The 27803-nt window shown below is 40.9% G+C and overlaps 1 protein-coding gene across 3 annotated transcripts in view; it reads left to right on the top strand.

Annotated features, from left to right (window-relative positions):
• Window positions 1–27803, top strand: part of OGDHL (oxoglutarate dehydrogenase L) — a 69852-nt gene that overhangs the window by 23294 nt on the left and 18755 nt on the right. For all 3 annotated transcript variants that reach the window (XM_083740305.1, XM_083740306.1, XM_083740304.1), the window contains exons 6-16: window positions 444–598; window positions 5495–5641; window positions 6088–6178; window positions 7149–7328; window positions 7953–8081; window positions 8613–8792; window positions 10086–10238; window positions 12110–12212; window positions 13185–13313; window positions 15439–15589; window positions 19122–19249. In XM_083740305.1, coding sequence (XP_083596431.1) covers window positions 444–598; window positions 5495–5641; window positions 6088–6178; window positions 7149–7328; window positions 7953–8081; window positions 8613–8792; window positions 10086–10238; window positions 12110–12212; window positions 13185–13313; window positions 15439–15589; window positions 19122–19249 — 1546 coding nt within the window. The remainder of the gene's footprint in view (window positions 1–443; window positions 599–5494; window positions 5642–6087; window positions 6179–7148; window positions 7329–7952; window positions 8082–8612; window positions 8793–10085; window positions 10239–12109; window positions 12213–13184; window positions 13314–15438; window positions 15590–19121; window positions 19250–27803) is intronic.

Here is a 27803-nt window from a genome sequence, read left to right as displayed (position 1 = left end):
GGCCCAGTTTTGTTAATAGATTCTTAATCCGGTTTTCCAAGTAAGAGTGTCTTGCGCCATTTCTGTTTTGAGGGATATTAGTAAAAGGTAGCTAGGACTAAACCTGGAGCCTCGTAGCCAAAGTATATGGTCCATTATGGTTCCTTTGTGTAGTGCATATATGTTTGTTCCTTATGTAAATTCTGTTATTTTGGGGGGATGTCTAGAAGCGTTCAATTGATTTCTACCAGGAAGGCTTGTAAAAACATAATAGTTTCCAAATGCTGACTGGTTTAGGTATCTAAAGTAGGTCATGGGCTTGTGCATTCTTGCATCTGTACTAGCCCTTAGGAGGAGCTAGTTCCTTGGGTGGAAAGAAACGTACCTTTTAAGCATAGTTTATACTCTGTCTATGCCACCTTTTAAACATTTTTATGCTTTTAATATATCATTTTACCATCCAGAACACATATTGTCAACACATTGGGCTGGAATTTATGTTTATTAATGATGTGGAGCAGTGTGATTGGATCCGGCAGAAGTTTGAGACTCCAGGTGTCATGAAATTCAGCAATGATGAAAAACGGACATTGTTGGCTAGATTGGTGCGGTCAACAAGGTATGTTGGGAAGGAGTGATATAGTCAGGGTGCTGTCAGCGGCTCCCAGCTGGTTGTCCAGGAATTAAAAAGACAAGGAAAAGTTTCTTACAGTCCTTTTTTATTTCAATCTTTATAGAACCCAACCTCTTGGATAATGGTGTTGTCCCAAGTGAATCTCTACCCCCCGTCTCCTCCTCTTCGTCATTCTCATCATCTCCTCTATGGGTGCCACTAAGTGCCCTCTGTCTTTGAGCTCTTTGCTCTCCTACTTTTAAGGCTCACCGGGTTCTGGGAGATGGAGGGTCTGGAATGCCTTCTAATGACAATGTGTCAGCCGGGTGTTGTTCTGGCTCTTCCATGATTTCCCAACTTCCCCCCTCATTTGCTTCTGAGCTGCGACCACCCTCAAACCCCTGTTGTAAATCTATACAGTCATACCTCGTGTTGCGTCTGCTTCATGTTGCGTCTTTTCGCGTTACGTCCTGCGGCAACCCGGAAGTACTGGAACGGGTACTTCCGCGTTCCGCCGCTCGGGCATTCGCAGAAGCGCTAAATTATGTTGCGCGTGTGCATGGACGTGGCACTTCTGGATGCGAACGCTTCGAGTTGCGGACGTGCCTCTGGGACAGATTACGTCCGCAACTCGAGGTTCCACCCTACTGTCTTCCTCTTCCTCCTCCCTGGAAGGGTCAGGATGCGGGGGGAGGGGGTCCCCACCATTCCTCCTCTGCCCAATCCCTGACTCATATGGATTCTAGGTAAAGGTAAAGGTACCCCTGCCCGTATGGGCCAGTCTTGACAGACTCTAGGGTTGTGCGCTCATCTCACTCTAGAGGCCGGGAGCCAGCGCTGTCCGCAGACACTTCCGGGTCACGTGGCCAGCGTGACGAAGCTGCTCTGGCGAACCGGCACCAGAGCAGCACACGGAAACGCCGTTTACCTTCCCGCTATAAAGCAGTACCTATTTATCTACTTGCACTTAAGGGTGCTTTCGAACTGCTAGGTGGGCAGGAGCTGGGACCGAACGACGGGAGCTCACCCCGCCGCGGGGATTCGAACCGCCACCATGCGATCGGCAAGTCCAAGGCGCTGAGGTTTTACCCACAGCGCCACCCGCGTCCCTTCATATGGATTCTAGATGGGTCCAAAAAAATGGTCAGCATCTCACTATGTGGGAGTTATGGCCACTGCCTTAAAATAGTGGTGCAGCCCCTCTTGAAGAGGCCTTTCCTAGTCCCAGAGGTTTTAGAAAACTACTTCTCTGGATGAAGCAGGTTATCCAGACCAGTTTCAGTTTCAGGCCCCATTTTAGCATTAAAACAGCCTTGACCACCCTGATTGATGGCCTTTATTGAGAAAGCGACAGGGGAGTGCAACCCGGTTGGTTCTCCTTAATTTCTTAGTGGCCTTTGAAGCCATTGACCCTGATGTTCTTCTGGAACTATTCAGGGGGTTAGAAGCTGCAGGCACTATGTTATAGTACTTTTGCTTCTCCCTTTAGGGTCATTACCAGAGAACCGTTCTAGGATGCTTTGCCCAAATAGTTATTGGGCTATGGGGTCCCATAGAGATCTATTATTTGATGGCTTGGGCTGTGGGGAGCTGTAGTCTAAAACATTTGAATGGCAGTGGGGAAGGATGTTTTAGTTGCATTAAATAATAATAATAACATGAAAGCAAGGAGCTGATAAAAATATGGTCATTTTCTATTGGCACGCGCCAGTTCATGAACATAACCATTAAGACTGGTTCTGCTCTAGAGCATTTGGGTAGATATTTTACTTTGTTACTCGGTTATAACATTTGCCTTCTATGGCAATGTTTATATAGTGAGACAGCAGTATATAATTCCTGCCCAAGTTTAATTAAAAGAGAAATGAATTTGAACCAGATGCTTTTTAATAAACAGGTTACCATGGTGTTTGAATGACAGGCTGTTAACAGTCTGCCACACGGAATGTTTTCTCATTTATCTTCCTGATATGTGCACCCCCCCTCCTCTTCCTCCGCAACATACATATTGTGTCCTGCTGTACATATTGTGTACTGGTTAACTAGAACGATCTGTATAAAAAACTAGGGAGGAGCCTGATATATCCTGTTCATGCAGAAAAAATGTTAGGAAGAGGAATGAATCTCACTGTCTGGCTGTCTTGTTCAGAATAAGGACTAGAAAGGACTTCCTTTTCACTCTGCAATTTCTAAGGATGCTAGCTGTAGCATGGCCACACTCCCAATAATGATAGACAGCTTGTGACAAAAATCTAAATAAAAAATTCAGTAACAGATATTTTTTCATGTTTTGCATTCAAATCACGCAAGCTGTGTGTCCTGCATAAAATCACTTAGCTTGCATATTCTGAACTGAATATTTGGGAGTTTGGCCATTTGCAAAAAGAAAGGGTTAGACAGGAAAGGAGAATTGGGTCAACAGGAATGTTGTGCTAAGGGAGATAATGAAAGGCTAGGTGTATCCCTGCTTGTTTCTGAAGGAAATCTGGGAATTGTAAAGGGGGCTACATATTTCTAGATATGCAGGGATTCTCTTAACCCAGATTTGGGCTACTTTAAACTGCAGTTTCAGACCCTGGTATAAGAAAAATCCTGTTTAGCTTTTTGCTGATGTCAGTGCTGATTTTTCCCTTAAAGGTAAAGGTACCCCTGACCATTAGGTCCAGTCGCGGACGACTCTGGGTTAGCAGTACCTATTTATCTACTTGCACTTTGACATGCTTTCGAACTGCTAGGTTGGCAGGAGCAGGGATCGAGCAACGGGAGCTCACCCCGTCGCGGGGATTTGAACCGCCGACCTTCTGATCGGCAAGCCCTAGGCTCTGTGGTTTAGACCACAGCGCCACCTGCATCCCCTGATTTTTCCCTTAACCATGGCTAAATGGTTTTGTGAATGAGATTTCCTACAGGGAACGTGCTCTGGAGGGGATAGTTTGCTGCCTTTTGTAACTGTTTAGTGGGGAGCCAGTTTTAAGTGTGCTCACTGAGTAGATCCTTTGCATTACCAGGGACCAACACATATACCAATTTCCTCATCTGATCACTGAATCTCATGTCAATAAAAGAGAGACTTTGGTTTTATAACTCAGTAACTTGTTCATGCTGCTTCGTAGCATAATCAGGAACCTAGGTTCAAAAATTAGTGATGAGCACTTTGACTCAGTTGCTGGGTGTCAAATTGAAGAGTTGGAAGTAATACAAGCCGAGACTGTGCAACTTTGGATAATAAAATGCACGTTAAAGGAAACTAAAAAGCTGCCATTCTGTCTCACTTTCAAGTTCAGCAGGAATGATGATTCTCAACTGGAGTTGTCACTGTTTAACTTGAGACTGTTCCCATGCGGAAAGATTCTCTGTTGGTGTAAATCATAACTCCTTGGTTTTACTTGGTCTCTGCCAGATTATGCTGTGTGAGGGACTCTGGCCTATAGCTTCATGTTAAGTATCTGTCAAGTCAAAAGAATAAGGTATTTTAATTAATCACTTCTAATTTGTACCTTAAGATTTTATCAGTTTTATAAATAGAGAAATTCTAAGTATGCTTACTGGGAACAGACAGCATAATCCTAACTCTGTCTATTTGGAAGTACTGAATTCCTTGGAGCTTAATTCCAGGAAATCATGGAATTATAGAATTGTAAAGTTGGAAGGGACCACAAGGGTTATCTAGTCCAACCTTGGAATGCAAGAATCTTTTGCCTAAAGTGGGACTTGAACTCACAACCCTGAGATTAAGAATCCCATGCTCTACCAACTGAAAAACTGGGTAAGATGTAGTCTGTAGACGTGGCACAATTTTCTATTTAGGGGCAATGAGCATGCTACTGATGTTTGTTATGGGATTCACAACTAATACCGTATTGGCCCGAATATAAGCCGTACCCGAATATAAGCCGCACCTTTAAAATTGGGGGGGGGGGGGGAGACAATACAGTGGTACCTTGGGTTACAGACGCTTCGGGTTACAGATGCTTCAGGTTACAAACTCCGCTAACCAGGAAGTGCTTGTTCCAGGTTAAGAACTTTACCCCAGGATAAGAACGGAAATTGCGCACTAGCGGCGCAGCGGCAGCAGGAGGCCCCATTAGCGAAAGCATGTCTCAGGTTAAGAACCATTTCAGGTTAAGAACGGACCTCTGGAACGAATTAAGTTCTTAACTCGAGGTACCACTATACGTGAATATAAGCCACTCCCTTAAAATTCCACAGGCACTCACACCCGTTCCGTTTTACCGTATGTCTGTTTCAGCGGTGATATTGTAAAAGCCAATTTTTGTAAGGTCGCGAATTTAAACCACCCTTTTCACGGTCGGAATTTGGGTTAAAAAGTGAGGCTTATATTCAGGCCAATACGTTATTACTGTATGTTTAACTGGACTGCTTACTATGAGAGCCCCATGAGAGACAGAAATCAGGATAAAAATTTAAAGAAATAAGTAATTCATAGTATTAATTGGCACCATGCTATAAACGGTTCTTGCAAAATCTTGGTAGCTTTAGCTCCTAAAGTGATCATAAAGACGTTTCTCCCCATTTAATGTTCAGTTTTTAAAAAAGAGAGCTTTAGTTAGAATAATTTTTAATTATGTTCATTGATTCTAGCCCACTTGCATTAAAAAAGAAGATACTTAAATCTGTCGCTAAAGGATAGCTTTATTTTTCTGGTTATTGATTCTCAGGGAATGTATTCCAGTATAGTTGTTGCTGGCAAATAACCAAGCATTATATCGTCAGTCTAGACAGCTGTATTACCCAGTGAAATTCCTAAGTTTGCTGATTGTTTCATGCTGTTTCTTTCTCTCTCTTCATTATTACCTCTTTCTTTTTAAATAATATAGAATTATTGCTTGTTGCTTCACTTCCTTAATAAGTGCTCTCCCTTCAATCTATCTTCATGGACAGATTTGAGGATTTCCTTGCTCGGAAATGGTCATCAGAAAAACGCTTTGGTTTGGAAGGATGTGAAGTCATGATCCCAGCTCTGAAAACCATCATTGACAAATCTAGTGAAATGGGAATTGAGTATGTTATATTGGGCATGCCTCACAGGTAACTATTTGCCTATTTTAATTTAATGATCATGATCACACAGCAGTGTGCAATTTAAAAACATGTAATAGTTACATTTGTTAACACAGTTACATTTTAAAGTTTCAGCATACTGCTATTTCCACAATATTCTTATTCCTTAGTTTCCCTATTTTTTTGTTTATTTTTTTTTAAAAGTAAGCCAATTTGAGCAATGTTTTCACTTTATTTCATAAACACACACACAAATCCTGCACACTTTCAGGTGCTATAAAAAATAAAGTTGTTGCTGCTGAAACAAACTGAATGGGAAGCTAGTCAAAACATAAAACGGTGTTAAGTTTGTGGTATTGAACCAGAAAATTGAAACTCAGTATTCAACACACTACAGAAGCTGTAATTTTACTTGCAGTTGCTTATTATTGCTCATATGTGCTCATATTCACCCAACTTTTTTTGTCTCCAAGGGGAAGGCTGAATGTGCTGGCCAATGTTATCCGAAAGGATCTAGAACAGATCTTTTGTCAGTTTGACCCAAAGCTCGAAGCAGCTGATGAGGTGAGATACAATTTCATTGGGCATTATTACTAATTTTAGCCATTTTTTCTCCCGTTGGATTCTTTCCCGTTAAAACTAGAGTTGAGGCTAATTATGTGTGTTATACTCAGATTCCTTCAGACCTGTATTCTGAAGGCTTCCAGATGTTATATAATATCTCAGAAATGGAGGAGGTTATCTCTTCCTATCTGGGTGCTATCGCTCAAAGGGAGGAGCTGGAACATTTGCTGGGGGTGTATTGTAGTTTCTGCAGGCTGTGTCTTGGGAGAACACTGGAGGCTGTCCTGCAAGCATGAGGTGTGCCAGATTGTGACAGGTAATTTCTTCTGGGACTGCTGCCAAATAGGATCGAGGGGTTTCTGCACAGAGATCTGTGAAAGTGCCACTGAACGTCTCATCCCAGTGTGACTGGTTTCTAGCCACTCTTCTTTCACATCTCTGTAGCCAGGCAGATGGCAGAGGTGCAGTGACAAAGCAAAATAGGATTAAATTGGGATACCAAGTTCAGATATACAGTGGTACCTCGGGTTAAGTACTTAATTCGTTCTGGAGGTCTGTCCTTAACCTAAAACTGTTCTTAACCTGAAGCACCACTTTAGCTAATGGGGCCTTCTGCAGCCGCCGCGCCACTGGAGCACAATTTCTGTTCTTATCCTGAAGCAAAGTTCTTAACCCGAAGCACTATTTCTGGGTTAGCGGAGTCTGTAACCTGAAGCGTATGTAACCCGAGGTAGCACTGTAATGATAAATCACACAACGCAAGCTGAGTCACAAGCCATCTTCAAACAATAATTTCCGATGGTAGATTGTGGGCGCTAGTCAGACCTTAGTTGGCTGCTGTGGATTTAGAGGTACAAATAAGACAGACTCTAGCTAAATAAGCTATAATTTCGTGTTAAATTTGAACCCAGCCATTGAGATGATAGATAGTGTTTGAGTGTTTGGACTTTCATGGTTTCTGGTGTCTTAGGGATCTGGGGATGTAAAATATCACCTCGGAATGTACCATGAGAGGATCAACCGAGCAACAAACAAAAAGATCACCCTATCACTTGTGGCTAACCCATCTCATTTGGAAGCAGTGGATCCTGTCGTACAAGGGAAGACCAAAGCTGAGCAGTTTTACCGAGGGGATACTGAAGGGAAGAAGGTAACATTGTCTGGATAATAACTTCTGCTTGACCTCATTTCTAATAGCCTGTGGTAGATTTCAGCTGTTGAAATAAAAAAAGATGCCACTTGTGTCTTCAGAATACTTTTTTTTTTTTTACTTCAGTTGAGTCGATGTAGAAAATGTTTGAGACACGTAGCCCCCCCCCCCATTTTCATTTTAAGCTAATCACTTTCAATTGCCATGAATGTTCAAAATGGCAGTTTCTTAAAGAGGTCCAGTCAGAAACAAGTTTTGTTGAAAGGCTACGTTGAGAAGGGATTGAAAGCAAGAGTCCAACTCTGCTGGCAGAATGGCTTGCTGCCAAGCCTTGTTGCAACAGATCTTTCCCATCCATAATCCTCAGTTGGCTCCTAGATGACCATGTGCCCTCTTGAGGGCCAGATGTGGACCAGATAGCATCTGACTTAGTTGGTCTTTAAGGTGCTACTGGAAGGAATTTTTTTTGTCAGATAGCATCAGTTATTGATCGTTTCAGTGACGTATCAGATTCTTTACAACTTGCATAACATTAGGAGGGGGGAAAGGGAATTAAACTAGGGATTTGTGAAACTTGTTGATGGATGAATAGCACCAGTAATTTTTAACTCCCTCTCCACTTAGGTTATGTCTATACTTTTACATGGCGATGCTGCCTTTGCTGGGCAAGGAGTTGTTTATGAAACTTTTCATCTTAGTGATCTTCCATCATATACCACCAATGGGACCATTCATGTTGTGGTCAACAATCAGGTAAAAAGCAGAAATAGGAAGTTGGGTTTCCTTAATAGCTTTTGGCAAGCTTTTCCCTTGCCTTCGTGATAGATAGTGGACAGCGCATTACATTCTTCCCTTGAGCCAAGGAGTTGCTCTGCGGCTATAGGAAGCCTTTATGAGTAGGGAAACTAAAGGCTTTTTGGAAAACGTTACCAGAAAGGCTGGGAAAAAATCCAAGGGAAGACAGAAAGTAGGTTTTTTTGCTCTTTATGCAGGGTCACTCTGAATTTAGAAGGCAAAGTGTTTTATTACTGATGTCAAAATTGGTCATGAATCGCCATGAAATGATGCTGTGGCTTTTTGCCCTCCCTGTCTCCAGCACCAATAAAATGATGTTAATGTACATAAGAAAAGAATGAAATGTGATACCTTTCAGAACTTGTTCTTCCTAACTGAAAAGCATAGCACCCTGCCGTATAAATAACAAGTCTGTAAACTGAAATGTCAGTTCTCGACACACTTTGAAACACTGCCACTAAAAACTACATGTTAAGTATTGCATTTTAGATTGGCTTTACTACTGATCCACGAATGGCTCGCTCATCGCCATATCCAACTGATGTCGCTCGCGTGGTCAACGCACCTATCTTCCATGTCAATGCTGATGATCCTGAAGCAGTGATGTATGTCTGCAACGTAGCTGCAGATTGGAGAAACACTTTTAATAAAGATGTGGTTATTGATCTGGTAAGTACTGTCATTCTTTACTGTTGAAAGGTCTTCCCTGCATATGGGGCTAGGTGGGCATCCATTTTCCACTACAGCTCTTTGTGCCCCTTCAAATCTCTCATACGAGTTGAGGGGCTCTGAAACAGCCTCCATTGTAGGTTGAGGAGCTGTGGTGGAAAGAGAAAATCGGCATAACCTGTAAGACGTTGAAATACTTGAAGTATGTGCACACAGAGTCTTTTAAACCTGGACTTTTTTTTTTCCAAATACATTTTTATTAAGGTTATACACATAACAAACATACAACCAAATACAAAAGAAAAAATTGTAACAAAAAAGAGAGTCAAGATATACAAGCCTTGTGGCTCGTTTAAACCTGGACTTTTAACTTAGTGATGTAGGTTCTGAATATGATGTTATAGTGTTAATTACAGATTGTGCATTTCCGTTTGTAGCATCTAAAAGAACAGGACCCAATATTGCTCTGAATCTGAATCTCTTCACCTCACAGATAATAAGGGAAAATGTTACTCCTATCTGTAACCTTTTGGTTTGCACTCTGTCTGGGCTCTGAAACTAATTTACACAATCCCACAATCTTTTAAAAAAGAAAGACCTGACTTATGTGCCTTTATTGCTTCCTGGCCATACTTAATTACTATGCTTTTGTAAGAGAGTACAAGAAAGGAGGGAGAAAAAAGCCCTCTTGTGTTGTATGCATTTTAGTCTCTAGGAACTCTCAAGAGTCAAATTGGGAAGATATCCCAGAGGAATTATCCCTGGGATGTTGGGGGAAGTATACTCTCCAAAGAAGAAGATTAAACAGCTTGAAGCATCCATCCCTTTATTGCATTTATAGACCTTTCTGCCAAAGCTCCCACCGAGGGAGTCACAGTTTTAAAATATTAATTCAAACAAATAGTACAAAATATTATCAGGCCTAATTCAGGAGCTGATGGCACTGGCACTCTGGCACAGGGATTTAGCTGTAGATTCCTAGGTGTTTTGATTTCTGATGTCAGGGAGACTACCAAACTTCTCTCAGGACTGAGCGAGCTAAGTCAGGAAGATAATGGGGGGTGGCGCGGCGATTCTGCTCACTGAGCTTTCAGCTGTTCTGGAATTCTTTCCAGAACTGGGTGCAACAGCTTTGGGAACGAAATTATTTTTTAAGAACTACATAGCTGGGGGGAACTGCAAACTGTAAAGTAAATTATAGAGAGGGCTGATCTTTAGAAAGCAACAAAGGCCCTTAATTGTTCTTTTTATTGCCCATTTCATTGTGATCATTGCATTGACTGAAATATGTAGGTTTGTTACCGAAGACGGGGCCACAATGAAATGGATGAGCCCATGTTTACCCAGCCTTTGATGTACAAGCAGATTCACAAGCAGGTGCCTGTGCTGAAGAAGTATGCCGACAAGCTAATAGCTGATGGAACTGTGACGCTGCAGGAGTTTGAGGTAACAATGCTAGCAGTGGAGAGGGCCATTAATGGTGCTGGTTTTGTAACAAGTAATACTGCTATAGCTTTCTGTTTTAACTGCTTTGATTTGTTTTGATTTTTCGAGGTCAGGAAATAACTTCTGACTTATTCCTTAATGCTTCCAAATAAATTATCCTTAGAGGAATCTGTTGGTTGCCTCAGTAATTTCAAAAAATAAAAACATGAAGAGCAAGAGCAGTATGTAATGGTGCATTGGTTCACAGCAGCAGTAGCAGTAAAAACTATGCATGCAAAATAGTGTTTTGGATTTGCAGGGGACACCTCTAAACCCTAGAAATTAATAAATGGTAGGATTCAGTGTTCCCTTGTGCCACATGACCCAGAAAAACTGTCTGTGAAAGCGGACAAACGCCGGCTCCTTCGGCCTGTAAAGTGAGATGAGTGCTGCAACCCCAGAGTCGTCTGTGACTGGACTTAACTGTCAAGGGTCCTTTACCTTTACCTTTTTTAAGTATTTGGATGATTCAGGGAATACTCTAGCGGGCTTCATCTTGCATGGGGCAGGAGCCTAGTGAGATTTCTTTTGTATTATTTCTTTGCACCATCACTGTGTGTGACCTTTGAGAAAGATGTTCCTGCCCCGAAGGGCTTTAATTTGACACAGGAAGGCAAACGTGATAGGCTGAGTTCCTGCTGCGAGACATAAGCCAGGGTCTCTGAGTTTAGATTTGGGATTCCAAGACATCTCCCATCTGTAACCTCTTCCTCCATTTTTATTTTCCTTTCTGTCTCCAAGCTCCTAAGAGAGTGGTGGCGAACCTTTTAGAGACCGAGTGCTCAAACTGCAACCCAAACCCCACTTACTTATCTGAAAGTGCCAACATAGCAATTTAACCTATATATCTCATGTTTTCTGTGTGTTTCACATTTCTTTTTTATACTGCTGTTGTAGTAAATAATCATAAAAGTTACTGCATTACATTCTTCATTAAATTATCTTTCCATTGATAAAAAGGGAGTAGTATGTAATTGCTGAATAATAAAGAGAAAAGAGAATCACGAGTGATTTACCACCAGCTAGACTGGTGACTGGGAGTGGCCGCCAAGACCATACAACACTGGTCCTGAAAGACCTACATTGGCTCCCAGTATGTTTCCGAGCACAATTCAAAGTGTTGGTGCTGAGCCCTAAACGGCCTCAGCCCAGTTTACCTTAAAGGAGCGTCTCCACCCCCATCGTTCACTCCGGACACTGAGGTCCAGCTCCAAGGGCCTTCTGGCCGTTCCCTCACTGCAAGTAGTGAGGTTACAGGGAACCAGGCAGAGGGCCTTCTCAGTAGTGGTGCCTGCCCTTCAGATGTCAAGGAAATAAACAACTATCTGACTTTTGGAAGATATCTGAAGACAGCCCTGTTTAGGGATGTTTTTAATGTTTGATGTTTTATTGTGTTTTTATTGTGTTTTTAATATTCTGTTGGCAGCCTGTTCTGTGGCTGGGGAAAGTATTATTATTATTGGCAGACCAATGATAGAAAAGTACAAGGATTTGCAGATTTGGTGGCCATGATACCTATCCCCACCCTCTGGTGATCATCCCTTCCCTTGTTTCTAAATTCATGCCGTTCTTTGTAGGAACTTGGAAATCCTTGTTCCTCCCCAGAATCCTGTGAGCAGGCTTGTACAAGTGGCTTTTCTGCCAAATGTCCTCCTGATTCTCCCCACTCCCACTGTAACCATATAATATATGGTAAAAAACTAATTGCTTATAAAATTGTGCTAGGTATAAAAAACTTGACTATGACTGCTTTGATGGAATTTTAGTTTTCCCTATTCCTCTGCATTCCCGCTGTGGTATTTGTCACATGACGTTTCGCCCCTATTCTACAGGAAGAAATTGCAAAGTACGATAAGATTTGTGAGGAAGCTTATTCTCGATCCAAAGACAATAAAATCCTACACATTAAGCACTGGCTTGATTCACCTTGGCCAGGTAGGAAGTGTTGCTGTAAATCTCATTGGCTACATTTCGATGTCACAGTAAAACATGGTTTATTGTGATAGGAGGGAATGTGGTTGTCTCCCCTTTCCCCTTCCCTGCGGTGGCTGCAAGATGTAGATTGCAGGAGGACAACTCTCAGCTGCAGCCTATAGTTTTTCTGAGGGAGACAAGCCATGAGCCTGGGTCTCGGCATAACACTAAATCAAACCACGGCTTACCTCCAGTTAGCGAGGTGGCTGCAGTTTCTGCTGTGTGTCTTCACATGCTTGCACATTTATACTTAGCCATGGTTTGGCTTAGCATTTCATGAGAAATAGGCCTATGTCAGCTTCTCCTTCTGCTATTTTACCCCAGCAGCTATTTTACCCCTCGACCCATTCCTTTTTAACTGTACAAAAACATCTGTCACATTTACCTCCTCAAATGACCCTCAAATGATGCTAGTGACTGCTTTTCTAGGTGTGCAAACAAGTAAAATTGAGGGGGGCTGGAAGCTGCCTCCGTACCAGTATTTTTAAAAAGCAAAAGAGAAGATAAGGCATTTGTTCCCTTCCAAAAGAGTTGGATACATTTCATTTCTCAGTTCCCCCAAATTACTTTGCCAGTTCAGGGTTGGCCTGAAATCCCCACTCCCAATTTGGCAGATCTCCACGCTGGAATAAAGTTCCATTTTTATATGCAAACAAATGAGCCATAAAAAATTGTACCTTCCCTCTCCCCTGCCCCCAGGAACTCCAAAAACTACTACAAATGCCTGTTTAGCCCTGTAGCCAGGCGAAAAAGGAACGCTTTTCTTAAGTGCCGGGGGTGCAATTTAGCATTTGGTTCCAGGTCCCCACTTGTGTGATTCTAAAGGGGGAATTTGTTATTACTTTTGTTACACAGGATGGGATTTCTCTAAACAAGCAGGATCTTTCTGGGAAAAGTTTCTGTACTTTTTCGACATGTCTCCCCATGTTTCAGGTTTTTTTAATGTGGACGGAGAACCAAAGAGCATAACTTGCCCTCCAACTGGAATTCCTGAAGATATGCTGATTCATATTGGAAATGTAGCCAGCTCTGTGCCTTTGGAAGGTTTTAAAATACATGGAGGTGAGAATTTAATTCTTGCTATATTTCCAGCACTGGCTTCCTTTTTCTCTAGAGATGCAGCGTTGACAGGAGAATATTTGCTAGCTGAATGCTGATTCTCCCTGTCCTGAATTTGGGACGCCGTCTGTTTCCTGAACAGAAGAAACTTTCGCCCTTTCATATCCCTTTCCATTAAAAAGTAGTGTTTGATGTACATACTACAAGTGCACAGCATAACCAGCTAGGAGGCTGTATGTTTTTCTTTTTTGTTTAGGCTTAATGCTCATACAAGCAACATTAATGAGCTTTGCTAATTACTATTTTCAGCCTTATTGAATTGAAGCAATCATGAGTATATTGTTAACTTCAGTGGTTTGGCAGACCTTGTGCAAAGGACTAGGGAAGTTGTGGCACTTGAATTAGTGTTAAATTAATAGTACTTGCATTTATGTGAGGGGCTGATTGACTGTAAAGCCATGTTATATGTCCTTGAGGAATTACTGTGGATTGACTGATCTTTGGCTGTTTAGCTCTCCATATGATTCATGGTGGTGCTACTTTAGTTGTACGTTTATATTTCTCCATGTGAAAACATACTTTAAAGAAAAGTGTTTCAACTGATGCTTTGCCCAACACTTAAAAGTGATGAAAATGTAGAAGAAAAGGTGGACGTTGGGAAGAGGTTGGAAAGAGAGATGTTCTCAAGGGAATCAACAAGATTTGAGGGATTACATCTCATTGTTAAAAGTGCCTCTGCAGAGATTTTTGCCTCTGGAGGCAAGAGCTAGCAAATTACATTTGCTGCATGGTCTGTAACCTGCATTGATTCATTCTCTAACGTGCGTCTGTAAAGTCACATTTTGAGCTGTGTGAGATTTGAATAATGCTTTGATGATCACATCTGTCTTTCTTTTATTTATTTTCCTTCCTCTGAGATTGATCAACAGGGGTTGTTTTATACAATTAAAATTCCTGAGAAGTTATTACAGCAAAGCTTTCAATTACACATCTTCAATGTTTTGTTATCAAGTGGCATGTAATTAACATACACTTTCTTATTAAATCAAAATATCATTATTCATTAGTAAGTATCTGGAGAAATCCTCATATACAAAGTGTAGCTTCTAGTTCTGTCCTCTGTTGCTATGCATTGATGTGTAAATATTTTATTAAATATGCACACATGTTCCCAAAACACTGAAAAGTAACACGGCGCTTAGAGTGAACCATCTGCTTGGTGCCTCTAATTTTTAATAGGCAATTGTTAGGTTGATATGGATTTGATGTATCAACCATACTACAGTTTTGAAATTGCTTCATTCATAAAATAAATATTGCTTGCCAAAATCATTCAGCAAAATCTTATTCATGAAACAGCACAGCTAGCTATGCAAGACTTTTCTTGAATAAGATAGAAACTTTGCCTGTCATAAAAATATTGAATTAGGCAAGGATTTGCTTATTTCATGAATGAAGCTGAGAATGTGGTTAATTCATATATTAGACAGAGCTATTCGGCTATATTATTTCATGAATAAAGCAAGTTCACTCATATATACAATGAAGGGTTTTGAATAACTAAAAAGTGGAACAAAAAGCAGAACGGCTTTGATATTGGAACTTGTTTATGTAAGGGAGTATAAGTTTTCCAAGCCTTCAGTCTTAATCTAGTAACATTCTTAAAAAGAAATATGCTAATAATTTGAGGTATAAAAGTATACCATCGTTGATGGATACAATAAAAGAGGTATTCAGTTTTAGTGTGTGATTAGCAAGCAGGAATTGTGATAGTTAACAGTTTTGCTATGGAGCAGTGTAGGTGGAGAGATAAAATATTAAGACCGAGAACTGAAATATAGCTGGAGCTTAATTGTGTGAAATGTTATCAATATAAGGACAATGAACCTGTGGTTGAATTGAATTGTCTGGATTGTGAATGACTAGTAGAAGCATTCAGAAGGGAGGAAAGTGAAAAAGACATACAGGTGAGGTCACCATTTAGTTATCAGTGTTTTGCTTTCTTGGTTGCGTTTTCTTAGCACTCCAGTCTTCATCTTGGGAATGGAGACATGTATTGGTATCCTGATAACGTTTTTTGTTAATTGCAGCCAGTAATTCTTCTTTTCTCCTCCCTCTCCCCACTTAGGACTTTCTCGGATTTTGAGAAGTCGACTGGAAATGACAAAGAATCGAGTTGTCGACTGGGCCTTGGGGGAATACATGGCTTTTGGGTCTTTGTTGAAGGAAGGTATCCATGTCCGACTAAGTGGGCAGGATGTAGAAAGGGGCACTTTCAGGTGAGTTGTATAATACAGCTGCTGCTCATCCGGTAGAAAACGCCATACCGATTTTGCTGTGAGTTAATGCTAAACTGGGTCACTCTGAGGGATGGCTGTCTTGCTGTTTGTAACAGGTAACATGTTAAATGCTATAGGGGAATGCACATGTAATTGCATGAGGTAGTTGAGTATGAACATGAATTTGAATTAAGAAGTAATTGCAAAAGCTCAGGAAGAGGTGTTAGGGAGAGCTACTGCGATGGTGGAAGGAAAGAGATCAGGCAAAGGAAAACAGGTATATAAACAGCATAAAAGGGTAGGTGAACTAACTGGGGTGGGGACTCCCAAAACAGCACACTGAGCATGCTGACTTGCTGTTTTGGTTTACATCAGAGTGGCCGAGAGGGGGGTCTTGTCATTTGGCCTCAATATATGCTGACCAGGCTTGTGTCCTGGAGAGATCATTCGGGTGCTACTAACACAGCAAAAACAACACAGGAGGCAGAGGTTAAGAGTTACCGGTCTCTGCAGCCACAGCAGGCGCTGTGATTCCCCGGAAGTTTGGCTCCACCCCCAGAGGCGCTTTCCATTGTCTCTCGAGACAGACGGATGCCAACGACAACATGCTGCAGGGTAAAAGATTCGAGTGGGAAGGAGAGTGAAATTGAATGACAGGCATCTGGAGCAGGGACACTTCACACTGCAATCTTTTGTCGCAACAGGGCAGCACATAGCAATCACAAAATACAATCATAATGCCACAGTAATTAAAATTATTTGATTTTATATGATAGCAAACCTGTTTACTGAGGACCTATCCTTAGACAGGCAAAACAGCACCATCCATACTGAAGATGGATGTATCAGCTGTTGTAGGGGAGTTCTAAGATTTGCAGATGGGGAAAAACTTTGGGGGTGGGACTAAGATCAGGGGGAAACCCTAAACAGCTGGGAGGAGTATACTCAGTGACCGCAGAACCCTGAGTGTCTTTTTGTGGGAGGAGGGATAACTACCAAACTTCTAGAAGACATCTAAAGGCAGCCCTGTTTAGGGAAGCTTTTAATGTTTAATAGGTTATTGTATTTTGGTGTTTTGTTGGAAGCCGCCCAGAGTGGCTGGGGGGATGGGCGGGGTATAAATAAATAAATTAAAATAATAATAATAATAATAATAATAATAATAATAATAATAATAATAATAATAAAAACAACTGGGAAGGGTAAATAGAATGGAATGTCCAGACTATGGCATGGTTGGCTGGAACCCATGAACAAAGAGCACTTCATATGCTGCAACAGATCCCATTTGGACCCACTGAATTTTTTCTCTCTTTCAATGTGCTCATGCAGGTTGGAAGATTTTAGAGCCAATCTGTACATTATTTGGATCAATGACCTGTTAAACTGAAGTGAGCTACAACACTTCAGACTGCATATGGGAGATCGGGGACTACATATGGGAGAATGTGCTTTTTTTTAATGGTTACTCACAAAGGAAGTCACTGAATGTGGCAGACTAGCTTATCCGAGTGAATGCTACAGTAAACCCTTTGGTGTGCTTGGTTTGATGGGCAGGTTTTGGTTTTCAAAAACGGGGCCCTTGCAAAAAAAGGACACCTCTGCTTGCTTCCGAAAACCATATGGCCTAGAATCCCACCATATTTGCCTACCGTTTTGTGCTACACGATGTGTAGATCGTTTGCTAGAGGGGTTTTATGGGGAAATGGGTCGACAAAAATGGCCACCTCCATTGCACTTCTGTAGTTGTCGCGTTTTAACCTCCGGCATGCCATTGGCTCCGGTTTTACAATATTAACTAGTTTCTATTTAGAGTGGTGAACGGTTCTTGCTAAGATGCTTTAGAAGAACAGAATTTCTGCTGGCAATTTGTTCAGCTTCGGCGGGTGTGCACCGCAGAATAGCTATTATCAGGGTAATAGCCCTTCTTCCTTTAGTGGTTGTAGAGCTTGAACATATTGGTGTGTTTCACTCAGTTAGTCTTGCTCAGGGAGTTAATGGATTACAGTAATTACTTCAGTCATCTCTGTTTTGATAATGTTCCTTGGTGCACCATTCTAATGCTGATTAATGGAGCTCTAGAGGGCACTAAGCAGTAAGCCAATGAAAGGTGGGCAACCAGGACCGGAGGATGCAGCTCTTTCAAGACTTGAACCTGAGAAGTGCTCAAGGAGCTGAAAGCCGGTGCACAATACAGGCTGCACATGACTCAAGGCACGAGGAACAGAATTTCACAGCTAATTATAATTTGAGCGAAAGCAGCCCTGTTGTGTAATGGCTTCCACACTTCATATTTTATGGAGTGTAACTGCATGCCACTAAAAGCTTCATGCATCGCGCAGCAACAATTGCAAAGTTATCTGCAGCAGCGTCAGCCTGTTGTCAGAAGTGAATACTTGAGATATTGAAGAGCTTTAATTTAAAATAACAGTAACGGTTAATCCCTTGCGACTGCCTAGATGCAGAGAACGGTAGCTTCCATATTGGATGCCGCTGTTAATTTTTTATAACTTTAGGCATAGTTTTAATCTTTCCAAATGTGTGGAAAATAATTTGAGACTTTGTGTAATGGGAAAGGGTGTGAACGGAGAAATACCTGAGTCAAATCTAAGCTCAGTCAGAAACTCACTTTGTGGCCTTCGACAAGCCATTATCTCCCAGTCTCTCTCTTTTTTAAGGGTTACTTTGTATTTATTTATTTATTTTAATATATATATATTTATTAAATTTTCTGTTTTACAGTTTAGAATATTCATTTAAACAACCTTAATGTATCAATGACTTTCCTCTTCTCTTTCCATGGTTCATTTTGCATAACATAAATCCCTGCATATTTTAAATAAACTAAACCATTCAGTACAGTCATACCTTGAATCCTGAACGCCTTGCAAGTCGAACATTTTGGCTCCTGAATGCCGCAAACCCGGAAGTGAGTGTTCCGGTTTGCGAATGTTCTTTGGAACGGGGCTTCCGTGGGTTCCAATTGGCTGTAGGAGCTTCTTACAGCCAATCAGAAGCCGTGCTTTGGTTTCTGAACATTTTGGAAGTCAAACGGACTTCCGGAACAGATTCCGTTCAACTTCCAAGGTATAACTGTATTCTATTATTACATCCATCAAAACTTATGTACACTGTTGAATTTATTGAAAATGTTACCGTTATCAAATGTACACAAAACTGCCCCCCCATATATTCAGTAAAGATTTCCCAGTCTTCTTTAAATGTATGTTCTTCTTGTTCTCTTATTCTATATGTTAGGTCTGCAAGCTGCGCTTATTCCATGAGTTTAAGTTGCCATTCTTCTTTAGTTGGAACCTCCCTTGTTTTCCATTTTGGGGCTAACACCATCTCCCAGTCTCAGTCCTCAGCCTGCAAATGGCTATAATACTGAGCTGCCTTGCTGGATGATTGTTGTAATAATTGCGAAGACTCTGAACATTCGAAATGTGTTCTGTGTGTGCTCTTGCCACGGTTTCCTTTTCTCAAAATATATTTTCTTAAAATGTCATTGTGTTTTTAAAAATCTTTGTAGCCATCGCCACCATGTGCTCCATGATCAAGATGTTGACAAGGGGACCTGTGTTCCTATGAATCATCTGTGGGAGCAGCAAGCCCCTTACACCGTATGCAATAGCTCCCTTTCAGAATATGGGGTCTTGGGTAAGTTTGGCAGTTTTTTATTGGATTACTTGAGTACCTTGAGATTGTATAGAACTACACACCATACTTTTCCGTGTATTAGATGAGGGTTTTTTACTCTAAAATAAAGTTTAAAATGGGGGGGGGGTTCGTCTTATACATGGTAAATAACAAGATGAAAGATGAAAAAATATTCTTTAATAATTCCAATGGCACCTTTAAGATCAACTAAATATAAGCTTTCAAGGTATAAGCTTTCGTGTGTAATACCTCGGGTTAAGAACCAAATTCGTTCCGGAGGTCCGTTCTTAACCTGAAACTGTTCTTAACTTGAAGCACCACTTTAGCTAGTGGGGCCTCCCGCTGCTGCCATGCCTCTGGAGCACAATTTCTGTTCTCATCCTGAAGCAATGTTCTTAACCTGAGGTACTATTTCTGGGTTAGTGGAGTCTGTAACCTGAAGCGTCTGTAACCCGAGGTACCACTATACACACTTCGTCAGATACTCTGAAGCACAGGTTGCTTCAACCTTATAACTGTTGATGACTGTTATGGCAGTTGGTTCCACAGGTAAGGGCAAAGGATTTTTAAAGGGACAGATGACCAAAATTGGCTTCAGTATGTATAATCGGACATGAATCCAATATCTCTATTCAGACCAGGTCTCTCCATAGGTCTCTCCATGTCTTATACATGGATAGTGCAGAGGGGGGATGGGTGATTGGTTGCAGCCGCCAGCAGGATCTTGCAATTGGGTGGGTGAATGGTGTCTGCTGCAAGGGCTGCTTTTTATTGGCTGCTGCTTTGTCAATTTGGTGTGCGCTGCTTGCAATTGTTAGTGTTTGTCAGTTGGGTGACAACTCGGGGCCATCTCACCCCATTTTCTTTAATTTTAATCCCCCCAAATAAGGGGCATCTTATACATGGGGGCATCTTATAGACAAAAAGGTGTATCCAAATCTATACACTTGGACCTTTGTCTTTATTTTTTGAGTGTATCCAAATCTATACACTTGGACCTTTGTCTTTATTTTTTAAAACTGTGACCTCCCTTTTCGGATAAACAAGCAAATGGATTATTTTTGCAATATGCTTGTCAATATTGGGCTCCACGCGGATTAAAACTCTTGAAATTTTTCATTCACTTTAGCACGGGTTTCTTTATCATTGAAGGTTAGGGAAATGAACTCTCTGCAGTCCTTCTGACTGCAAGTCATTTTAAATAGTAATTAGGGAAGGAAATTTGACTGTGAGGCAACGTTTTTGAGAATTACCACTTTGAAAGAGAGAGAAATTATTAATTCTCCAATATGCGTATAGACCAATAGCATCTGATCCAGAAATTCCTGCTTTGTTTTTCTAAACTCATCCCATCATAAACACAAGTAAGCACAACTCCAAAAAGAGAGAGAAGAATTAAGCCCTGAACTTGAACTTCCATTTGCGTAAACAAGCAAAATGATTCTGTCATTTTAGGAATTCCCATTAGTGTCTTAGATTGCAGCTAATTAAGTAAAAATGAATTGAATAGCCCTGCATGATGAAGCTTCAAATTGTTTTTCTGGCAGGTGCACAAGCAGGGAGCTGGCACCTGTTCAGAGCTGCGAGTCAGTGCTGAGTTATTATTGAACCACTAAAGAGCACCAAGAGTATAATAGTTCTACTAAAATGTTATTCTTGCTGGACTAATTTGCCACAGGGATAAATCCACTGCAGCCTAGATACTCTGCAGTGTAAAAGAGCATTTTTGGGAAAAGGAAGAATTATGTTAAAGATTATGGAGAAAAAACATCTTGTTTAGCTTGCATTCCTTCGCTGTAAACTGGCTTCATCACTTATTTTGTAATTTTAATGATGGGGATTCTGTAGACAGTGCCAGCCTTGTATTTTGCCAGTCATCAACTTGCCCATGCTAAATAGCAGCTGCTCCTGTTTAAACATATGTGGCAAACTGCCCGGGAAACATCTAGGTAATGCCACAAAAACATAGCACAGCATTTTAGTTTTCTTCCCCATATTGAAAATGCAACAATTTTTTTCCTTCCACAATTACTGTTAAAAAGAATCTTAAAACCTAATGGCAGTCACCTCCTTATTGGTCTTCATTGAGAAATATAAGAGCAAATCTGTTCAGAAAAGTGAAGAAGACATTACAGTAAATTAAGTGCTACATTGCCATTTCAAAGCACTTTGGGTGTTTTCTTATTTGTTTTAAATCCCAGGCTGAAAACCCTTGACTAATGACAAATCATGTTGCATTAAACTGCAGCTTAATTAATTTTAATTGAAAGACTCTTGCTCTTTCTGACAGTCACACAACTTGCTGTCAAGGAGAAGGGGGAGAGATAGCATAATATGAAGTGCAAGCTGACGCTGCATCTCAACACCTCTGTCTGTCAGAGTGACACATGAAAACAAAGAGGAGAGGCACCAAAAATTGGGCTGATCACTGTTTCCTCATCTGATGATTCTGTTATCTGAAGTTCTCCAGATAACAACATAATATTTGTACCATCATTGGACTCCACCTTTAGAGGTTTTCTACTAAAGAACACTAAAACCCCCAATTATTTTAATAAAGTGTACTCATCTGTTAGTTAAACACATCATGATCCAGAAATGACTTCCTTCTTTGTACACTATCAGTTCCTGTCCATACACACATGCCACCAATGTATTGCTTCATCCTTAATGTCACCTCCCACCTGAAGGTCAAACTAAAATATGTTTGCTTTAGATTTCTGATTTGTGGGGTTCCAGCCCCTCTTTTTGGAATAACTGGGTTGAGACCAAGGCCGGATTTAAGTTTGATGAGGCCCTAAGCTACTGAAGCTAATGGTGCCCTTTATAAGTCCAGCTGTCCTTTGTCAACAACAAATTGTCGCTTTTTTTTTTTGCGTTGAATATATGCTATATGGTAATTTATGGACCTAATAGGTATCTAAACAAATAGCAAATAACAAATAACAAATAGGAGCCTACACAACACAAAACACTGTTGCTGTATGTAGGTTTTATTTTATTTGTTTTTTATCTTATATTTTGGAAATGTACATCCAGGGTTTTTTCCCCTTTAATTTTTTGGGGGCCCCCAAGAGAGTGGGGCCCTAAGCTATAGCTTGTTTAGCTTATACGTAAATCCAGCGCTGGTTGAGACCAGTTGCCACAAGTGACTTTCCACATGTGGAATTGTTTCTTAAAACTGTTCCTGTAAAAAAACCCACCAGCACCTTACTAGTAAGGTCAAGGACACATTCGTGTATTGTGGAATTATTTACGACTTGGGAGACATGCCCTATCACTGGAAGTCATAAGGGAGAAAGCAGCTGTTAGTCTGTCTTTTATGGTATTGCTTAATTTAGTGGTTTTTGACAGTGTGCTGTTATAGTAGAGTTAGGAGAAAGGAATTAATGCATTGTCAGTTTGAAGACACAATTTAAATCTACAGGGCAATCTTTAAGACTAACCAGAATATAAATATTGAAATCTTTCATGTGTACTTCAGTAGGATCTTTGAACTAGTTTCCATTTTTATCTTGACAAAGCCTGATTTCCCTATTCTAATATAGTAGCATGTGTGTGAATAAGGCTTGAACAAATGAGCCATCTTGGGTGTTTCCTCATCCATGTCACCCAATCTGTAGAAAAAGTCTTTGAATGCTTGTTTAAAAATAGAATTGTACTCAAACCTATCCAGGAAAGCCTATTTAGCTCCCTTTATTTAAAGAATACCTTAGGGAACTTGCAAGAAGAGTTACAAAAGATTTTCACTATTTCAGCAGATGATGACACAGCATGACAATTAGGATGGTTTTGTGTTTTTTTAATAAATTTGTCTTGTTGGAAATGAGTATTAATAGGATGAAAGAGTATGAATCTCTGTCAGAGAATCAGTAGTACAGACACCTTGAATGAAAGGTTAGAAAGCTAGTATGTCGTGCTTTCTAACCTTTTGGCAGAGGGAAACATAGAAACGTGTTTACAGATGGGTTCTTCATGGAGTTCAGCACCACAGAAACCAAAGCAATTTATTGACATACCTTCATCAAGATCAGGCTGAATGTCTTGAATACAATTAGCATCAGGATAGCACATAAAAATTCACATCCTCTGCAAATGAAGTCTGTCTGTGCATTCATGGATGGACATTATAAGTGCCACATTCCTGCACATATTCAACATATTTGCCTGGCATCAGGAATGTTACTCTGGGTTGCAACGTTGTCATTTTGCCCTCGTTCACAGCCTCTTCTGATAGACATCTAGCACAGGACTGGGGGAAACCTCCAACCTGAGGGCGGGGTGCACCTCCAACTTTTAATTAATTTCTGTTCCAGGAATTTTGAGAGACCCCTTGAGCATTGAGGTTGGTGGGTAAAGCAGTTTGTCAACGCCAAGCCAATGTAAAAGGCAAGGACATGTTCCAGTGGTGTCTAGGAGGAAGTTGAACAGTGCTGTTGAAGAAGGCAGCTCTGGACCAAGACTGGCCTTGGGGGAAAACAGAGGGAAAATGGAGAAGGAAGAGATTGAGAAGCCACCATTTTTGTAGGCATGAAAGAGCCAAGAGGCCAAAATTATGCAGAGCTGGCAGTGTTAGACTGTGGCTCAACCATCCCATTACCTCCCATGTGGTGCTCACTATGACAGTAGCCATCGACTGGGAGTTCTGCTTGCTCCACCCATCATGAGGTCAGGCAGTCATCATCATCATCATCATTTATTATTTATACCCTGCCCATCTGGCTGGGTTTCCAACAAAAGATTAAAAATACATTAAAACATCAGTCATTAAAAACTTCCCTAAACAGGGCTGCCTCCAGATGTCTTCTAAATGTCAGATAGTTGTTAATTTCTTTGACATATGATGGGAGGGCGTTCCACAGGGGGGCACCACCACCGAGAAGGCCCTCTGTCTGGTTCCCAGGTTTAATAAAGAAATAATATAAAGATAATAAAAGTGGCGGGACATGAAAGAAAAATGGAGAGTTAGCAAGGCTCTCTTCATGTTAGCAACAATCAAAGGTTTCTGTCTCTGTCCTGGAAGAACCTTCCCCATCCCCATTTCAATATTTGTAATGGAAACCCACACTGCATGCTGTGATCCTACATACACTTCCTCGGGAACAAGTCCCATTTCAGTGCCATCTAATTACTTCTGTGTCAACGTGCACTGAGTTAGGCAGAGAAATGGCAATCCTAACCTAGTTTACCTGGAACTAAATGTTACTACTAAAAACGTTTGTGTTGGGGGGACAACTTACCTGCTAGAGCCCAATAACCAGCACTGCCTGATCATTCAATAATGTTAGGGATCGTCTCATTTTTATTTTAAAGTCTCAGTTCTGTCCCCCTAGGCACAGTGGGATTGCATCTGATCCAAGGATTAGTTTCTGGGCAGAGTGTGGATACGCAAAGTTGCTTATAGTCCAGGAGCTGTAGAATCCCTGGATTGCTGCTTTCCAGCGCAGCTGGGACACTAGACTGCCACCTCTCTCTTTCCCCCTTTGGTAACTCTAAATGTTTGCTGTGGGGCTGACTCAGACCACACTTTCCCTGCCGTCAACTTCTTGCCTGGAGAGCAACCGCAATGCATGCTGGGATTGGCAGTGCCCTTCTCTACTGAATAGGCAGCTTCCTTCCGGCGAGTGAGCCAAAGCCAGCTAAGCTGGGAGAACGGAAACTCTCCCCGGTCATCTGGAGGCCGCAGTGTTTGACCAACGCCAAGGGTGGCAGCCACGAAACCTGCTGCCATACACAGGCTTCAACCTCTAGCTCTGCGACTGTGGAGGAGCAGGAAGAAGGAAGAGGCCATGGGTGTGAGGCAGGGGATGAGAAGCCATGCCAAGTGCTTATCCGAGTTTGCTTTCTCCTCCCCCTGCCATCCTTCCTTCTCTCTCTCCACCCTCCACAAATCCCCTGAGATCCCAAGGGGAAGCTCCCTCCCCTGAGATGCTGGTGAGACACCACTGTTCTCCTGGCTCCATCCACTTCTCCCCTGCACTTGGGGATGTTCCTTGCAGAGAAGTGACAATGAAACCACTTAAAGGAGAGCTTTTTTCCTTGGCTCTTTGCTTTCGAAGGGTCTTTCCCCCAATAAACGCAGACGCTGCAGCCAAGATTGTAAAGCAGAATCAGTGTAAGTTAAATGTGTCCAAGATGCAGTCTTATTTTATGGTGTATCTGTTTTTTTTACTGTTTTCAGACTAGATTTTTTTAAAAAATAATTTTTATAAGTATAAAAATAGGACAATACAATCATACACCTTAATATTTAAAGATTTCTCCGAATCTCTGTACTTCCCACCTTCCCCGCCATGGGTCCTATTGTCAACCCTTTCAACTGCATATTATTCAGTAGTCCATATTTTATATCACTTCATTGTGTCCATAGTATTTGCTACATTGCAAGTGTTACTGCAATCCTGCTAACATTTTCATCTGCTTACAGTGGTTTCCAAGATAAATTATAATGTTTCCCCACTCTTTGTTAAAGTTCTGGTCTTCTTGGTCCCCGATCTTCCTGGTCAGTTTTGTCATTTTGGCATAATCCAACAGTTTAATTTGCCATTCTTCTCTGGTAGGGACTTTGTCTTCTTTCCATCTCTGGGCTAGTAGCATCCGTGCTGCTGTCGTCATGTACATAAAAAGTCTTTTCTGCTCCTTTGGAATGTCAGCACCCACAATTCCTAGTAGAAAATCTTCTTTTTTAAAAAAAATAAAGGTTAGTTTGAACATTTTTTTCAACTCATTATATATCATTTCTCAGAATGCTTTTATTACCACACAAGACCACAACATATGATGCAAGGTGCCTTCTTTTTCTTTACATTTCCATCAGATATTTGTACCTGTCTTATACAAACTAATTTTTTTTTAAAGCCTACAATCCACTTAATAAAGACAATTAGTGGAATACTTGTGTGTGGCCCAGGATTGATTTCTTCTTCTGTAGAACAGTGGTGCTTGAAAAAGACACCCCCCCCCCCGATGTAGGGCAGTAACCTTATGCATTTGAGTGGATTTTGTAGAAATCTACAGGTACCAAATACACATTTTAATTATGATGCATATGGCTGCAACGTTCTAATGGCAGTGGACCTCCTTGTTGTCAAGCTTGCGTTGCCCATATTGATATACATTCTGTGAAATAAAACAGACCTCAAATTCCCACAGGCGCATTACCCTTGGCTACATTCTGCAGTCCCCACAGTATAAATCACAAATGAGAAGTACATGAGACCTGTCAGTGACTGCTTGCTGGTGGGTTTGAAGTGGTAGCCTACTGTGTGCAGAGCATATCAAGAGCCAAGTTGCTCTCCTTTGGTCAGCGGGAGTTTCAGAGTTCACAAAACTTTCCTAATTAAAGGTAAGAATGCAAATTCTTATCACAGCTAGAAACGGAGTCTAGAGACTTCATTCTGTGCTTATTAATAACTTCTCCCTAGGTTGCCTCATATATTTGCAAACGGTACTCTTGGGGGTAAAATTACTCCAGCTACCTGAATATAGTAAATTTGACAGATAATGGATTGCATAGATAATTGCAATTGTAATTTCTATGGGTTTTGAGTGTCGTCATCGTTTTATTTGTATGTCGCTTTTCCGCAAAGAGAATCATGCTCAAAGCGGCTTACCACAAAGGAATCGGGAAAACATCTCAAAGTCAACCATCGTTAGAACGATTTCATAATAACTAGAACGGTTTCAGCACTATAAATATAACAAGATTACATTAATACCATTATACCTCCTGGCGGTAGCCAGAATAACACCTTGGTCCTATAAGTCCCTCTCAGTCTCTCCCTAAATCTACTTCTTATAAGGCTTTCAAAGGCAGAGGGAAGCTCTGTGAATAGACCCTTAGATATAGAGTTTTGAGTAGATTGTTAGATTCTGAATTGTCAGCTTTCAAAGTATTTTCCATAATTATAGATCATGTTCCCCGGTTTGTAGTTTTGTTTTGTTTTTGAAATACAGAAATCACAAATGAACACTTAGATTTAGGACAACTCAAAACATCACACTTGCTGAAAATAACACTGATGTTTCCTGCAGCACATAAGTAATTCTTTAAAAAGATGTAATATGTGCAGCCGGCCTCAGTAATTGTGAAACTGCAATTTGTTCAAGTCTCAGACTTATGCATGTATATAGTGACATGGAAATGGGGACGATAATTTTATAGAAAGGGAAAAGGCGTCTTTCACAACACAGTGACTAAAATTTAATAAAATAGTTTCTTAGTAACCTTGTTCACATAACTAGATCTACATTTCAGCAGCCAATTGTATATTCCACACACTTTGGTTTTTGTATTGTCAAATGTTGCATCCAGCTCCCTTTCAGCAAAAAACAATAAAAACTTTTATTTTCCAACCAATTTTATTTAATTGTATTTCTTAGCTGCTTTCTCTGCCCAGAGACGGTCAGGGTGGCATGCAGCAGTCCAGTTTATAATACAACTGTGTCAGTTAATTAGACAAAAAGCATTTAAAAGCACAATTTAAAATCAGTAATGAAAAACAAACTTACAGCATGTGAACTGGAAGGAGAAGCTATGTTAAACATTTGAACT

The sequence above is a fragment of the Podarcis gaigeae genome (assembly GCF_964106915.1).
Source record: "Podarcis gaigeae genome assembly, chromosome: 5".
Taxonomy (NCBI): Eukaryota; Metazoa; Chordata; class Lepidosauria; order Squamata; family Lacertidae; genus Podarcis; species Podarcis gaigeae.
The sequence above is the reverse complement of the archived record's forward strand: the minus strand, read 5'-3'. Positions and strand labels throughout refer to the sequence as shown.